The 17,855-nt window shown below is 40.3% G+C and overlaps 1 protein-coding gene across 1 annotated transcript in view; it reads right to left on the bottom strand.

The window, feature by feature from the left end:
* Window positions 1-1,035: 1,035 nt before the first annotated feature.
* ABCC2 (ATP binding cassette subfamily C member 2) overlaps window positions 1,036-17,855 on the bottom strand; it is a 70,769-nt gene continuing 53,949 nt past the window's right edge. Inside the window, exons 30-32 of the mRNA XM_051973823.1 lie at window positions 14,644-14,810; window positions 2,130-2,324; window positions 1,036-1,767 (exon numbers count right to left, since the gene is read on the bottom strand). Of these exons, the coding sequence (XP_051829783.1) occupies window positions 1,641-1,767; window positions 2,130-2,324; window positions 14,644-14,810 (489 nt within the window). The 3' untranslated portion in view covers window positions 1,036-1,640. The remainder of the gene's footprint in view (window positions 1,768-2,129; window positions 2,325-14,643; window positions 14,811-17,855) is intronic.

The raw sequence follows: 17,855 nt of genomic DNA, 5'->3' as shown, positions 1-17,855 counted from the left end.
GGGGAGTAACTGGCTCATTTCAGCGTTCGAAGCTGGAGACCATGCCCATGGGACTTGCCCATGACTACTGCCAAAAGGCAGGGCTCACACCCATGGCTCCTGACTCCAAGACCACCCTCCTCTTTTCCCTGCACCCTCCTATTTCATGGGTGGTTGTGTGAGGAAAGTGCTTTTTACCCTCGGCTGGTTTCTTTGTGGGGGAGGCAAGAGTTTAGGGAACTTGTAGAAGAGGTGTAGAGCTTAGGAGATGAGGAAAATAGAGGTAGCTAATAAAAGTACTGGTGGAAATGGTGGGAATGCAGACCCTTTCTTAGGTTCATCAGTTCAATCCCAAGGACTCCTTGGTGTGGTGAGTGAAATTTTTGGAGGGAGTTTGGAGATAGAATATAAAAAGAGTAGGGAAGAGAAACTTGATATTTGATATGATATAATTATTAGGAGGCTGAGATAGAGACAGTGATGGTAGTAGGCTTTCAGTTGCTATCTTAATTTTCATTTTTGCTTTGTCAAAAGGCAAAATTTAAATACAACTAAAAAAATTAGCAGCAGTTTTTGCAGTTGACATCTGATAAATTTGCATTTTGAAATCTCTTTTGCATTGTTCTAGTTATTGTTTTTGTTCTACTCCCTTTAAGGTAAACCTGCTTCTTATTTTCCTTTGAAGGTCTCGGGGCCAAAATATTTGAAGTGGTGTGAGGGCGGCTGATCTTTCCGGGCCTCCCACTAGGCTCTTCAACACCTTACTGGGACCAAACAGCATACACAGGAAAGTACTATCATACATTGAGCTTGGGGAGTCCATAGGTGTTAAGACACTGGCCTTCGAGAATTGTCTTGAGATGGCTGGCTGCAGGTGGCAGACTTCTTGATTGTGTCATGGGCATAGTTGGAGCACTGAAGCGAATTTCATTTGGCTGCAGCCATCTTTAGTGCCCATTTGTTCTTCTCTTCTTGGGAACAAGGAGTCAAATGTTTCATATTTGTCCTTTCATTTCCCCTATTCCATGAACATAGGGACATAGAAGCATCTGCCTCTTTAATTGTTTAAAATTGTATTTAATGGATATCACATATAAATCACATGCAAAAACTACATGTACAATTACATATAAAAATTTTTGACATGTTTTTTTTTTTTAATTTAGGGTTCCACAACCTCCCATCCATTGAGAAGGCAAGCAATAAGATATTGATTATTTATTTGCAATCATCATCTGCCTTTTTTTTTAAGGCAGTAAATTGGGTCAGAGGCACATCCCATACTAACAGGTGATTGATGGGCCCTCAATATATTTAACATTCATAAAACAAGAAGGCCAAAACTCCCTTAATCAGGAGCAATTATTATTTATTACTTGCCAGGCACTGTGGACAAAAAAACCAGGTACTGTCCTCAGAATGTTACTCAGCTTTCTCCTACCGCAGATGCCGTCATCTCTACTCCCTTATGTTTTGGAACTCAAAGAAAACCAACACAGAAGAACCAGGACGGAATGTATGGATTTCTCTGCCTCAGTCCCGTGGGCACATTATCACTCAGTGGTGATGAGGATCCAGATGGTCCAGCTCAGAAGTCAGTTCCTTTGTGTAGTCTTATTTATTTACATCAGGCTTTGTGTGTCAGTAGCCTTTGGATGTGGCTAGAGTGATGTGTTCAAACTTTCAATGCCAGCGTCTTTGGCCATGAAATAAAAGGGGCCAGACCTCTGGAGCAGTTTATCAGGACTATCATATTCTACAATCTTCCCGCTATCCAATACTATAATCCTGTAATCAAGACAGAAAGGAAGTATTAAGTCTCAGGAGTTAAAACGTAGTCAACTTTAAACTCTTTTTAGTTTAGTTTAGAACCAAAGGCAGATCCACAGTCCCTTTTATTCAGGCTGATGAGCTGCCTTCTCCCACCATCATTCCTTCCCAGCCTCCCCATTTCTAGACTATTTGATGGAAAAGCATCCCTTGCCGTTTTCATGGTATGGTGATCTCTCCCACTGGTTACTCTGCTAAGTGAAAAGACTTCTCATCCACAGATTTTCCATCTCTATTTTGTAACCGAAGTTCTCTAGGAGCTGCTCCTCTCCCTCGTCTGTTCTCCCACCTCACCCTATCAGTTCAGCAGCCAGACCCACCTGTCACAGTCCATAATGGTGTGGAGGCGGTGGGCGATGGTGATGACCGTGCAATTGGAGAACTCCTCTCGGATTGTGGTGTGGATTAGGTTATCTGTTTCCAGATCCACGGCAGCCGTGGCCTCGTCCATGATGAGAATCTTGGATTTCCGAAGCAGAGCACGACCCAGGCACAGAAGCTGCCTCTGCCCTACGCTGTGTCAGCACAGAAAACAAGAATGGCACCGTTGTCTTGCATGCTGGGCATTCCAACACATTTCCAAATTGACAGAATTCCCAGCTAGGTTCTGATCAGTGCAAATAATATCCCCGCAAAGTAGATGGCTCATATGTAAAATAGGATAATTGGCTCCAACCCAACGGAAATGTGTGAATTTGAATAATGTTACCACTTAAGAAGAAATTAAATTATTTGCACTAATTAGAACCTAGCTGTACTATTGCCCCTTCAAACACCTATGCAAGTAGCATGGAGGAAGAAATGATGGATATTTGGTACTAAGAATATTATGAAATGCACAACAAAAAGCATTATCCATTGTGATACTGTCTGACTCATAAAATTTGTTAGTGACATCAGTTTAAAATGTTTCAGTTTCTGAATAATGTTAGCAAATTCCTTAATTTTTATGTGTAATTTTAGCCTCAAAACTACTATCTCTTTAAAGACTTGCCTTGACTTAGATATGGCCATATTTGATGAGTCTGACTTCCTGTTTGAAAAAGGTTTGGGAAGTGCAAACAAGTTTTATTTTATGAAGCGGCCATAAACATGGCAGAAGCACCTGCTTAAACATCTGTGGAAAGAGGAATGAAGCAGTTAAGGAATGTGCTCATTGCTCTCCCCTGTTGATAGTAGGGGACATTAAAATAAGGGTGTTAATCGATTAAGTTCTACATTATTTTATAAAAGAAAAACTTTTCAATGGAGGAGTCATGCAAGATAACCCCACTTTTCTCCTCAACTACCCCAGGGAAACTTAACTATTATCAAAAGCCCTACGTGGGCTAACGTGATTTTTCTAGTCAGTGGTATGTGGACAAAGCTGCTGGTAGGCCTAAAGTGGGCATGGACAGGGAGCTCCTACTGTTCCTTCTAAGAAAGTTTTTTAAAGGGTCAGCAGCTTTGCCAGATCCCAAAGCAAACAAAATGATCAAAAAGGCTTTGGCGGCATTTTAGTGTCAATTATGTGAAAGGCAAGAATATCAGGATCACTTTTATTAGTGCAAAAGCCAGAACAAGATTCACAGAACTGTTTGCAGATTGTCCTTAGGGGACCAAAGTTCAGGAGACAGAGCCAAATGGAACAGAAACCATTATACCTTAGATTGTAGCTTACAAAATGTTTTGCAGGCCTCAAAGTACCATATAAATAAAATTGGAATTTTAAAATTTCCCCCACATCAGAGTTTAGAAAGGGCCTGAATCTTTTGTTTCTGGCACTGCTAGGTGAAAATCACCCGAGTCTGGACCTTGATAATTAGTCCTGACATGTAACAGGGATTCCTCAGAACAAAAGCTACCTGGGGCTGCAAGGTTGTCACCTCCTAATCAGGGCTTTAACAACAGACCAGAGGCAACTATGATGTTTCTGGGGATCTTTTAAGAAAGGATTGACCTAGAGAATGAATGGGGTTAAAAAATCTTGAGCAGCATAGTATGGTAAAAGGCTGGCTGGACAGAATTCTCTTTCTAATTCTTTGCTAGCTATGTGACCAAGGGGTTTTAGCATCTAAACTCCAGCTTCCTCATTGAGACAGTGGTAATAACAATAGCTAATATTTAGATAGAATTTCAAATATATAGTCTTATTTTCCTTGATCCTCACAGCAACTCAAGATTCATGCTTTTATTATCCTCATTATACAGGTGGGGGAACCAAGGCCGAGAGCTGTAACGTGAGTTGCCCAGAATTAGACAGCTAGTCTGTGTCTGGGCCAGGATTCAAGCTCCAGAAGCTCTCTCTCCATTGGGGCATCTCTCCTTTCCTCATGCGATGGTGAAGATATTTGGCAAAGCTTAAAGAGTTGCAGCAGTATAAATGAATATTATGTAGACAAGGCCGGTTTGATTTATACTTCATGAGAAAAGTGATAGCTCTCAAACTGGGCAATAAAAGAGGCCAGGATTTTGACAATCCCCCTCTCTCTTCCCTCGCCCCCCTCTCCCCCCCCCCACCATGGACTATAATGTCTATAAAATATTTTGTTCTTAAGCCTGATTATGCTTTCAGACTAAAATCCAAGGGGGGAAAGATGGAAGGTCACAAAAAGCATTGAAGTCCCCACATCCCCACCTCCAGCAAGAAGCCAATCTTAAACTCCCAGTGTAGGAGGGCACAAGGAATGCGAAGGAAGTTTATATGCCCTAGAAAACCTCAGACTTCTTGGGGAGAGAGAATGCCTGAGCATATATCAGTCTAAAATTCAACTAGGTGTGGCAAATGAAACTGCCCTAATCTCGAAGATAACTGAAGACTTTTTCCAGCTTTTGAGACTAAATTGGAGCTTTCCAAAAGGGGCATTTAACCTGTTTCTGTGGTGGAGGGAATACTTGAATATGTCTCCTTGGAAATGATCTTTGAGGAATTTATAGTTTCTCTCATGAGGTAAATTCATTTCCATTTTCCCCATACCCTCCCTGTAACATTCTTTTTTTTTTTTTTTTTTAATTTTTTTAATTTAATAATTACATTATATTTACACTCATTTCTGTTCCGATTTTTTTTCCCCTCCCTCCCTCCACCCCCTCCCCTAGATGGCAAGCAGTCCTTTATATGTTGGATATGTTGCAGTATATCCTAGATACAATATATGTTTGCAGAACCGAACAGTTCTCTTGTTGCATAGGGAGAATTGGATTCAGAAGGTATAAATAATCCGGGAAGAGAAACAAAAATGCAGATAGTTCACATTCGTTTCCCAGTGTTCTTTCTTTGGGTGTAGCTGCTTTTGTCCGTCATTTATCAATTGAAACTCAGGTCTCTTTGTCAAAGAAATCCATTTCCATCAAAATATGTCCTCATACAATATCGTTGTCGAAGTGTATAATGATCTCCTGGTTCTGCTCATTTCACTTAGCATCAGTTCATGTAGGTCTCTCCAAGCCTCTCTGTATTCATCCTGCTGGTCATTTCTTACAGAACAATAATATTCCATAACATTCATATACCACAATTTACCCAGCCATTCTCCAATTGATGGGCATCCATTCATTTTCCAGTTTCTAGCCACTACAAACAGGGCTGCTACAAACATTTTGGCACATACAGGTCCCTTTCCCTTCTTTAGTATTTCTTTGGGATATAAGCCCAATAGAAACACTGCTGGATCAAAGGATATGCACATTTTGATAATTTTTTGGGCATAATTCCAGATTGCTCTCCAGAATGGTTGGATTCGTTCACAACTCCACCAACAATGCATTAGTGTCCCAGTTTTCCCGCATCCCCTCCAACATTCATCATTATTTTTTCCTGTCATCTTAGCCAATCTGACAGGTGTGTAGTGGTATCTCAGAGTTGTCTTAATTTGCATTTCTCTGATCAATAATGATTTGGAACACTCTTTCATATGAGTGGTAATAGTTTCAATCTCATCCTCTGAAAATTGTCTGTTCATATCCTTTGACCATTTATCAATTGGAGAATGGCTTGATTTCTTATAAATTTGAGTCAGTTCTCTATATATTTTGGAAATGAGGCCTTTATCAGAACCTTTAACTGTGAAAATGTTTTCCCAGTTTGTCGCTTCCCTTCTGATCTTGTTTGCATTAGTTTTATTTGTACAAAGGCTTTTTAATTTGATGTAATCGAAATTTTCTATTCTGTGATCAGTAATGGTCTCTAGTTCATCTTTGGTCACAAATTTCTTTCTCCTCCACAAGTCTGAGAGATAAACTATTCTATGTTCCTCTAATTTATTTATAGTCTCGTTCTTTATGCCTAGGTCATAGACCCATTTTGATCTTATCTTGGTATATGGTGTTAAGTGTGGGTCCATGCCTAATTTCTGCCATACTAATTTCCAATTATCCCAGCAGTTTTTATCAAATAATGAATTCTTTTCCCAGAAGTTAGGGGCTTTGGGTTTGTCAAACACTAGATTGCTATAGTTGACTATTCTGTCTTGTGAGCCTAGCCTTTTCCACTGATCCACTAATCTATTTCTTAGCCAATACCAAATGGTTTTGGTGACTGCTGCTTTATAATATAATTTTAGATCAGGTACAGCTAGGCCACCTTCATTTGATTTTTTTTTCATTAATTCCCTTGAGATTCTCGACTTTTTATTGTTCCATATGAATTTTGTTGTTATTTTTTCTAGATCAATAAAATATTTTCTTGGAAGTCTGATTGGTATAGCACTAAATAAATAGATTAGTTTAGGGAGTATTGTCATCTTTATTATGTTCGCTCGGCCGATCCAAGAGCACTTAATATTTTTCCAATTATTTAAGTCTGACTTTATTTGTGTGGAGACTTTTTTATAATTTTGCTCATATAATTCCTGACTTTCCTTTGGTAGATAGATTCCCAAATATTTTATGGTATCAACAGTTATTCTGAATGGAATTTCTCTTTGTATCTCTTGCTGTTGGGTTTTGTTGGTGATGTATAAAAATGCTGAGGATTTATGGGGATTTATTTTGTAGCCAGCTACTTTGCTAAAATTATGAATTATTTCCAATAGCTTTTTGGTAGAATCTCTGGGGTTCTCTAGGTATACCATCATATCATCTGCAAAGAGTGATAGTTTGGTTTCCTCATTGCCTACTCTAATTCCTTTTATATCTTTCTCGACTCTTATTGCCGAGGCTAGTGTTTCTAATACGATATTAAATAATAATGGTGATAGTGGGCAACCTTGCTTCACTCCAGATCTTACTGGGAAAGGTTCCAGTTTTTCCCCATTGCATATGATGCTTACTGATGGTTTTAAATATATGCTCCTGACTATTTTAAGGAAAAGTCCATTTATTCCTATGCTCTCAAGTGTTTTTATTAGGAATGGATGTTGGATTTTATCAAATGCTTTTTCTGCATCTATTGAGATGATCATGTGGTTTTTGTTTGTTTGGTTATTGATATAGTCAATTATGTTAATAGTTTTCCTAATATTGAACCAGCCCTGCATTCCTGGTATAAATCCTACTTGGTCATAGTGTATTATCCTGGTGACAATTTTCTGTAATCTTTTTGCTAATATTTTATTTAAGATTTTAGCATCAATATTCATTAGGGAGATTGGTCTATAATTTTCTTTCTCTGTTTTCAGCCTACCTGGTTTAGGTATCAGTACCATATCTGTGTCATAAAAGGAGTTTGGTAGGACTCCTTCAATCCCTATTTTTTCAAATAGTTTATATAACATTGGAGTTAATTGTTCTTTAAATGTTTGGTAGAATTCACATGTAAATCCATCTGGTCCTGGGGATTTTTTCTTAGGGAGTTGATTGATAGTTTGTTCTATTTCTTTTTCTGAGATGGGACTGTTTAGGATATTTACTTCTTCCTCTGTTAGTTTGGGCAAGCTGTATTTTTGGAGGTATTTTTCTATTTCATTTAAGTTGTCGAATTTATTGGCATAAAGTTGGGCAAAGTAACTCCTAATTATTGCTCTAATTTCCTCTTCATTAGTGGTGAGTTCTCCCTTTTCATTTTTAAGACTAACAATTTGATTTTCCTCTTTCCTTTTTTTAATCAGATTTACTAAGGGTTTGTCTATTTTGTTGGTTTTTTCATAGAACCAACTCTTAGTTTTATTAATCAATTCAATAGTTTTTTTACTTTCAATTTTATTGATCTCACCTTTTACTTTTAGAATTTCAAGTTTAGTGTTTGACTGGGGGTTTTTAATTTGTTCCTTTTCTAGCATTTTTAATTGCAAACCCAATTCATTGACCTTCTCTTTCTCTATTTTATACAAATAGGCCTCTAGAGATATGAAATTTCCCCTTATTACCGCTTTGGCTGCATCCCATACATTTTGGTATGATGTCTCATTATTATCGTTTTCTTGGGTGAAGTTATTAATTATGTCTATGATTTGCTGTTTTACCCAATCATTCTTTAGTATGAGATTATTTAGTTTCCAATTATTTTTTGGTCTACTTCCCCCTGCTTTTTTGTTGAATGTAATTTTCATTGCATCGTGGTCTGAAAAGGATGCATTTACTATTTCTGCCTTACTACATTTGAGTTTGAGGTTTTTATGTCCTAATATATGGTCAATTTTTGTATAGGTTCCATGAACTGCTGAAAAGAAAGTGTATTCCTTTCTGTCTCCATTACATTTTCTCCAGAGATCTATCATATCTAGCTTTTCTAGTATTCTGTTTACCTCTTTGACTTCTTTCTTATTTATTTTCTGGTTTGATTTATCTAATTCTGAGAGTGCAAGGTTAAGATCTCCCACTATTATAGTTTTACTGTCTATTTCTTCTTGCAGCTCTCTTAGTTTCTCTTTTAAGAATTTAGATGCTACCCCACTTGGTGCATATATGTTTAATATAGATAGTGCTTCATTATCCATGCTACCCTTTAGCAAGATATAGTGTCCTTCCTTATCTCTTTTAATTAGGTCAATTTTTGCTTTAGCTTGATCTGAGATCAGGATGGCTACCCCTGCTTTTTTGACTTCACCTGAAGCATAGTAGATTTTGCTCCAACCTTTTACCTTTAACCTGCATGTATCTCCCCGCTTCAGGTGTGTTTCCTGTAAACAACATATTGTAGGATTCTGGCTTTTAATCCATTCTGCTAACCGCTTTCTCTTTATGGGGGAGTTTACCCCGTTCACGTTTATGGTTAGAATGACCAATTCTGTATTACTTGCCATCTTGTTAACCCCGGTTTATGCTTTCCTCCCTTCTTTCCCCTTTCCCCCCCTTCCAAGTATTAAGCTTGTGAGCACCCCTTGCTTCTCACAGCCCTCCCTTTTTAGTATCCCTCCCCCCTCCTTAGAGTTCCTCCCCCTATCTTACCCCTTTCCCTCCCAGTTCCCGTATTCCCTTCCCCTTAGCTTATTCCTTCCCTTTCCACTTTTCCCTTCTCACTTTTCAATGAGATGGGAGAAGTTTCACCATAGATTGAATATGTCTTAAGATTTTTCACTTAAAGCCAATTCTGAAGGCAGTAAGATACCCACTATATTCATCCCCCTCCATTCTTTCTCTCAGATATAATAGGTTTCCTATGCCTCTTCATGAGATGTACTACCCCCACTTTACCCTTTTTCTGGTACAATGTCCTTTCCACATCAATTTCTAGAACAAGGTATACATGTATTCTTTATACATCTATATAGTCAAAATATAGTTCCCAAGATTAATCTTTACCTTTTTAGATTTCTCTTGAGTTCTATATTTGTAGATCAAACTTTTTGTTAAGTTCTGGTTTTTTCATCAGAAATAGATGAAATTCGCTTACTTCGTTGAATGTCCATCTTCTTCCCTGGAAAAAGATGCTCATTCTCGCTGGGTAAGTTATTTTTGGTTGCATACCAAGTTCCTTAGCTTTTCGGAATATCATATTCCAGGCCCTTCGATCTTTTAATGTGGATGCTGCCAGATCCTGGGTGATCCTTATTGTGGCTCCTTGATACTTGAATTGGGTTTTTCTAGCCGCTTGCAATATTTTTTCTTTCACCTGAGGGTTCTGGCATTTGGCCACTATATTCCTTGGTGTTTTGATTTTAGGATCCCTTTCAGTGGGTGATCGATGAATCCTTTCAATGTTTATTTTTTCCTCTGTTCCTATGACTTCTGGGCAGTTCTCTTTGATTATTTCCTGGAAGACAGTGTCCAGGCTCTTTTTTTCATCATGTTTTTCTGGGAGTCCAATGATTCTCAGATTGTCTCTCCTGGATCTGTTTTCCAGGTCTGTTGTCTTCCCCAGAAGGTATTTCACATTTTTCTCCATTGTTTGATTTTTTTGGATTTGCTTGACTGATTCTTCTTGTCTCCTCGAGTCATTCAATTCCACTTGTTCAATTCTGATTTTCAGTGAAGTATTCTCTTCACTCACTTTTTTAAAATCTTTCTCTAATTGTCCAATTGAGTTCTTTTGTTCTGTGGAATTTTTTTCCATTTCGCCAATTTTGTTTTTTAGAGAGCTGTTTTCTGTTTCCAGTTCACTAATCCTATTTTTCAAGGATTTTACTTCTTTATCCACTCTCTCTTTAACTTTCTCCAGACTCTTTTCCCATTTTTCTTCTAGCTCCCTTGTGAGAGCCTTTTTAATCACTTCTATGAGGTTCATCTGTGCTGAGGAACAGCCGATCTCCTCCTTTGGGGAATCACCTGGGGACTGCCTGTTTTTAGTCTCCTCAGGATTTAGAGTCTGCTCTCTATCTGTGTAGAAGCTGTCAAGGGTTAAAGTCCTCTTCAGCTTCTTGCTCATTCTGTCTATTAATCAGAGATAAACTACCAAAGAAAAACAGAAAAAACTGGAGTCTTTCTTTGGGGGGGGGCTGGGTGTGTTATCGAGCTTCCTCTACAGACTGCAGGGGGCAGCAGTGAGGCACTAGCAGGACTGTGCTGCGCCTGCGCTCTGAGATCCCAGAGCGTGCTGAGTCACTGAGGGGGGGGAAGGGGGGGGGGCCAGGTCCTGAGAGACTTCAGCTGTTTGCAGTTGTATTCTTCAGCCCCGGTGTTTTTAGCTTTTCTGCTGGGCTGTTGACTTGCTGCCGGAGGAAATTATCCAAACCTGTAGCGAAGCTCTCCCCGCAGAAACGGCTATGATCACTCTCCACCCCTCTCCAGTCTGCTCCCGTGCTCTCACTGCCGCTGCCCTCAGCCTGTGCCCGATCTAAAACCGCCCCAGCCCTCCAGTAAAGACAGACCTTTCTTGGCGGATCTCAAGGATGGCTTCTCTTGGTAACTATTTGTGGGTTTTTTTCAGTCAAGCATTGATTCAGAGGCTTGTAATGAAGTGGATAGTGAGAGAAAGCGCGGAGCTTATGCAACTGTGAGCCTCCTCTCCGCCATCTCCCTGTAACATTCTTGGGAGAATCAGGCTCAGTGTTATTTAAATGAAGGATGGGGAAGAGTTCTACCCTGCTACTAAGTAGGCACATCAAGAATTGGAATTTGAAAACAAAAAAAATTTTTTAAAAAGGCAAAATATCATTGGAAAAACAACTGATGTGGAAAATAAATTAAAGAGAGATAATATAAAATAAATGGCCTTTCTGAAAGTCATGATCAAAAAAAGAACCTGGATATTATCTTTCAAGAAATTACCAAGAAAAACTGTCCTGATATTCTAGAACCACAGAGTAAAATAGAAATTGAAAGAATCCACTGATCAGTTCCTGAAAGAGATCCCAAAAGGAAAACTTGCAGAAATATTATAGCCAAATTTCTGAACTTCCAGGTCAAGAAAAAAATATTACAAGCATGCAGAAACAATTCAAGCCACAGTCAGGATAACGCAAGATTTAACAGCTTTTACAACACCAAAGTAAAGGACCAGAATATGGAATATGATATTCCAGAGAGCAATGGAGTTAGGATTACAACCAAGAATCATCTACCCAGGAAAACTGAGTGTAATCCTTCAGAGGAAAAACTGGATATTTAGTGAAATACAAGATTTTCAAGCATTTGTGATGAAAAAATCAGAGCTGAATGGAAAAATCTGATTTTCAAATACAAAACTCAGGAAAAGCATAAGGAAACAATCAGGAAAGTGATATAAGGGACAGTTTATCTCTTTACATTCCTACATGGGAATATGATTCTTGTAACTCATTAGAACTTTCTTATTATGTCTGGTAGAAGTATATATAGACAGAGGGCATAGGTGGAAGTTGAGTATGAAGGGATAATAGCTAAAAAAATGAAATTAAGAGGTGAGAGAAATGTACTGGGAGAAAGGGAAAGGGAGAAGTGGAATGGTGTAAATTATCTGCTCTAGGCAAGAAAAAGCTTTTACAGTGGAGGGGAAGAGGGAGAGAAGAGGAGGACTGAGTGAAGCTCACTCTCATAAGAATTGGCTCAAAGAAGAAATAAAATACTCAATGTGGGTATAGAAATTTACCTGACCCTTCAGGAAAACAAGAGGGGAATAGGATATGGGAAGAGGGAGAATGATAGAGTAGAGGGCATATTGAGGAAGGTAGTAGTCAGTAGCAAAATACTTTTGAGAAGGGGCAGGATGAAAAGAGACAAAATAGAATAAATGGGGGAAATACAGCTAGTAATAGTAATTGTAAAAAGAATTCTGAGTCAGTTTTTTTTTTTTTTTTGATAAGGCTTCATTTCTCAAACATAAAGGGAACTGAGTCAAATTTATTAAAAATAAGAGCCATGCCTCAAATTAATAAATGATCAAAAGATATGATCTGTGCCCAAAGGACTATAAAATCATGCAAATCCTTTGATCTAACAATACCACTACTAGGCGTAAATCCCTAAAAAAGATTTTTAAAAGAGGGAGAAGAATCCATATATACAGAAATAGTTTTCAGAGCAAAAAGTTGGAAATTGAAGGGATGCCCATCAATTGGGGAATTGTTGAACAAATTATATGTGATTATGGTGGAATATTATTGTTCTGTGGGAAATGCAGAGCAGAATACTCTCAAACACCTGGAAAGTCCTCCCATGAACTCAAGCAAAGTGAAATGTATTGTGTACAAAGTAATAGCAATGTTCTTCCATGGTCAGCTGTAAATGACTTTGCTGTTCTTAGCAATATAATGATTCACAACTGTTCTGAAGGTCTTATGGTGAAAAAATCCTATCCATTCCCAGAGAAAGAAGTGGTTAGTATCTGTATACAGATTGAAGCATATGTTTTTGTTTTTTTTTAAGTTTTCTTTCGCAACATGCCTTCCTTTTATGGAAATGTCTTGCATAATTTCACATGTGCTTTCTTAAAGGGGGTTGGGAGTAGGGATAAGGGAGAAAATGTGGAACTCAAAAAATTTTTTTTATTTAAAAATTTTTTAAATTATTTTTTCAAGTTTTAAAACAAATGTAAGAAAAATATTTTAAATGTAACTGGGGGAAATTAAAAAAAAATTTTCTAATTGGCATTTGCACTAGGAAGCCTAAATTTCAACATGTTTACTGTCCTGGGTGCCATTTTTTCTTTTGGTTTTATGGCACTCTAATATGACTTCCCAATAAGTGACTCAACATCTACTGAGAGAATTCTGCAGGCTGCTATGAAACAATTCTTATACCATCTTATGCTCCGTCTGAAACTACACCAATCTCAGTCATGACATCAGATGGCCCCAGCAAGGTTCCTGCCAGAAGCTAGAGCAGATAAGTGAAATCCTGCTCTTCTGCCAGCAAGAAGATAACGCACTGGCAGACACAGAGCTCAGAGATGCGCCCTTGTCACTGATAGTTTTAGTCCCAGATGTCTCAGGGGACTCGGCTAGTTTCCGGGGACAGCCCTCAGGAGACATAATGCCCAGCACTTTTCAGCCCTACAGTGGGCAGGCAGGGTATGCTTTAAAAAAAAAATACATTTTTGGTTTATTACCTCAAGGATGACTCACAAGAAAAATGCACATGATAAAATGATTTCCAAACCCACAAACAGAATAATATTTGATAATGAAACTACAACAAAAAATACTGTGGAGTCCCTTGGAGTTTATTGTACTTACTGGGATATCAACTATACCACTGTTCTAATTCCTGTCTAAAGAAACAATACTGGAGGGGCAGCTAGGTGGCGCGGTGGTTAGGACCCCAGCCCTGAAGTCAGAAGGACCTGGGTTCAAATTCGGTCTCAGACACACTGCCTGGCTGTGTGACCCTGGGCAAGTCACTTAACCCCAAGTGCCTCAGCAAAAAAAAAAAAAAAAAAAAAACAAAAAACGGAAAAGAAAGAAAAGAAACAATCCTGGGAACATTAATGCTGCTGCTCTGCTGTGACTCTCCACAGGACAAGAAGAACAATCACTAACATGGCACTATGAGGCTTGCGAAACATTCTAGATCTGTTATCTCAGACAACCCTGCGAGACAGATGGCGCTATTCCTTCTTTGCAGATGAGAATTCTGAGGCTCAGAAAGGCTGGGTAACTGGCCCGCTGTCGCCCAGCTAATGGGCCTCTGAGGCCAGATTTGAACTCGGGTCTCCCTGATGGGCAGGGCCCAATGTGCGTCCCTTGTGCCACCCGGGCCTGCCCAAGGGTGGAAACTGGAAGCCCTCCGGGGCTGCGAGGGGAACGGAGCCAGGTCTCCGTATTTATAGCATCAACCAGGATTAAAAAGAGCCACCTGAACAAAAGCGGCTTTTCTCAGCGGGCGGAAAGGCCCCTCGGGGCAGCACACCGAGGCCCGTTGGGGCGAGGTGCTGACCAGCCTTCCCTCTCGCACCCGGCGGCCTAGGATGGCCTTCCCCCAGGCCGAGCATTTGAAGATACTTTCCTGAGGATGCTCACGGGGAGGTTCGCAACAAGCGGTCTGGCAGGGAGTGAGAGGAAGGCTTCCCCCTTGGGGCTGATGGCTGCCTTACGAGGAAGCTGGTCCGAGGGGGGGACTCACCTGAAGTTGTCCCCAGCCTCGCTCACTTCATAGCACAGCCCCTGCGGCAGGCCTTCCACGTAGGGCTTCAGGTGAGCCAGTTCCAGCGCCTTCCAGACCTCTTCATCCGAGTACTTGTTGAAAGGATCCAGATTCATCCTCAGGCTCCCGGAGAACAGGATGGGATCCTGCAGAGAGCGAGGGGCGGGAGGAGTCAGTGCCGGCTGGCTGGCGGGGGCCACCCTCCTGCGGCCTCCAGATCGGGACGGCGGCTTTTAGAAATCTCGGGGCACTTCAGAAGGGGGGGGGGAGTCACAGAGAGGGCAGACGCTGAGAACTGCGTTCGCGAGCTAAGTCCCGTAATCATCCGCTAAAGCCGGTGGTCTCTCCCAAGGGGAAGGAGAGGCACGGAGAACCGAATCGGTTTGCTTTGTATCCTCTGGGGCCCAGCCTTGACAAACTGAGTCCTTCATTAAGACGGCCAACTTTTAAATCAAATTTAGGCTGATGTTCATAGCGTAGGATTGAGGCCAGAAAACAGAATGTTCAAAGGAAAGGGAAGGAAATGAGCATTTACTACTATGTGCTAAGCGCTTTTACAAATGCTTCATGTTACTATTACTCCCATTGAACAGATGAGGAAACTGACACGTTACAAGACTTGTCCAGAGTCTCGGGCGTCCAGAGACCACATTCGGGTCTCCCTGACTCCAGCCCAGGGCTCCATCCCCTGTGCCTCCAGGGAGGAGGACTTCTCAATAGAAGGAAGCACCACGTGAAGCCAGAGGGAACTGTTTTAGGAGAGAGGGACTATCCCAGGGATCTGAGCGGAGGCTGGAGGGCTTCTGGGGGTGGTCAAAGGATCGTGCTTCCGGGGAGAGGCTGGGCCCGTGGATCCCCGGGGTCCCTGTTTCTGGCTTTGTATGGTTCCCAGGCCGTAATTGGGAGAAGGGGAGGGGAGCGAGGCCCGCGGTCAAGGCCCTCGGCCACGGACCTTCCCCTAGCCGCCTCTCCTCCCGGCAGGCCGTCGCCTTTCTCTCTACCACACTCAGCACCCTCCCCGCCGCTGCTCCCGTCCTCGGACACAGCTCTGCCCTGCGCGCTGGCCTGCAGCGTCATCCGGCTCCTGCCAGGCCTTCCATGTCTCATCTGGTGAACCCATCCAGGGCCGTGGTCCAATTGGGTCTAATTTAGCCTAGTGTGTCTGTCAGTCTGTCTCTCGCTCGGAGCGTTCTCCCTCTCTTTCTCCCTCTCCCTGTCTCTCCGTCCTTCCCTCCTTCCTCCTCTCTCTCCCCGTCTCTTTCTCTCCCTCTCCCTCCCCCCCTACTTCTCTTTCTCTCTCTCTCTCTCTCTCTCTCTCTCTCTCTCTCTCTCTCTCTCTCTCTCTCTCTCTCTCTCTCTCTCTCTCAGAGATTATCTCGCTCTAGAATGTTCTTCCCACCTCACTTTTTCCTTTTAGAATTCACCCTTTCCTATAAAACTCTGCTCAGGTAACACTTTCTACATGAAGTCTTTCCGGAGTCCCCAGTTGCTGGTGCGTCCTACCTCCCAAAATTTAATTTTGAATTTCTTTCATCTATACATTTGACGTACATTTTTCCTTAATGGAACACACACCCCTTGATGGAAGAAAATTTTGATTGTTATCTTTGTATTATCAATGTTTAGCACATGGCAGATGTTTAATAGATGCTTATTCATTGTTTCATTGACTGGTTATTGGGATATTCTGTTTGGAGAAAACAGATTTAGGGGGAATCATGGGAAGCGGTTGGACTTAAAGAGTCTGGGAGATCTGAGTTAGAATCCTGCCTCAGACAAGTATGAACCCAAGTAGAGGGCCCATTGTTTACATATAGAGTTACATTATATAAGCAGTTCCCAAAGTGTTATCTGCAAATCCCAGGACCCAAACCCTTTCAGTATACTACTAAAATGTAATTTTCCTTTTAAAATCCAGATCCTTTTTGAAACTACATATTTATTTGAGGCCAAATTTTCTTCAAATACTTCATCCAAAGCAACATAATACAATGTATGGAATGTATAGTCTTCTAATAAGACTATTAAAGAGATTATATTAAAGAGATTCACAATATGTAAAGCAGTGTCATTTACTAATTTTTTTGTTTTGTTTCGGAAAAGTTATTTTTCATTAAAAATTTTTATATTAGTGTTATTTTTGATGAATAAATCATATTTTAAAATTTTATCAGTTTTAATTTCTATTATGGCAAATATCAGTAGTTGAAATGCACATAGACAAATGTTTATTTAACCTTCATAAAATGTTAAGAGGTTCTTAGATCAAAAAGTATGAAAAATACTGGATTAGATTCCTTCTGAGATCTCTTCCAGTTATGAGATTATGTGGTTTCCTAACACACCTCTCCTTTATCAAGTGGGGAAAACATTCCTAGTTTGGGCCATGGAAAAGGGCAAGAATACTAATACTAAGATTGCAAAGTCCTTTGAAATGCTGATTAATAATGATACTAAAGTGTTAAGTTACTGCCACCTACTGGTTGTTTACTAAATCTTAACTTTTGTTTTTGTTTTTGTTTTTTGCTGCTATCCTTAAAAAAGTTATAAAGTTTAAGAAGGTAATAGATTATTAATGATGTATATGGTTTACAAAGTGCTTTGCATTCCAAGATTCCAAGGAAATGATTCAAAAATAAGAATAAGAGCCACTCCAAAATAATATCATTAAAAATAACCTTGAAAGACTTGACTTCTGAGTAATACAATTACTAGTCGTGATTCCAGGCCAGTGATGAAGGATGCTGCCCACTTCCTGACAAAGAACGCTAGGTTAAATGGGAAGGAAGAGGTAAAGAAGGAAGGAGGGAAGGGAAGAAGCTGAAGATTCTACTCTGGAAACACCAGCCACTGTGTTCTGGGTACTGTGCTAAGCACTGGGAACACAAAGAAAAGCAAACAAAACTAAAGTAAAAAGTCAGTCTCTGCCCCCCAGGAGCATACATCGTATCAGCCACACAAGGATGATTTGTTCACTGGTTTAGACAGGTGGGATCTGATTGTAATAGCCAAGTTTTCCAGGTTTTCCACAAAGCAGAGAATGAGGGCTTCAGACTTAATTGGCAGCAAGGGAGACTCCTCATCCTGCTCTTTGCTAACAATCTGCCAGAGATGAGGACTTGGAAGACTGGGAGCCCTAGGAGATGATCAGATCATCTCCACTAATGATGACATCCTTTCATCTGCATTAG

The sequence above is a fragment of the Antechinus flavipes genome, chromosome 2 (genome assembly GCF_016432865.1).
Source record: "Antechinus flavipes isolate AdamAnt ecotype Samford, QLD, Australia chromosome 2, AdamAnt_v2, whole genome shotgun sequence".
Classification (NCBI taxonomy): domain Eukaryota; kingdom Metazoa; phylum Chordata; class Mammalia; order Dasyuromorphia; family Dasyuridae; genus Antechinus; species Antechinus flavipes.
This window is presented reverse-complemented; position numbering and strand designations above follow the sequence as displayed.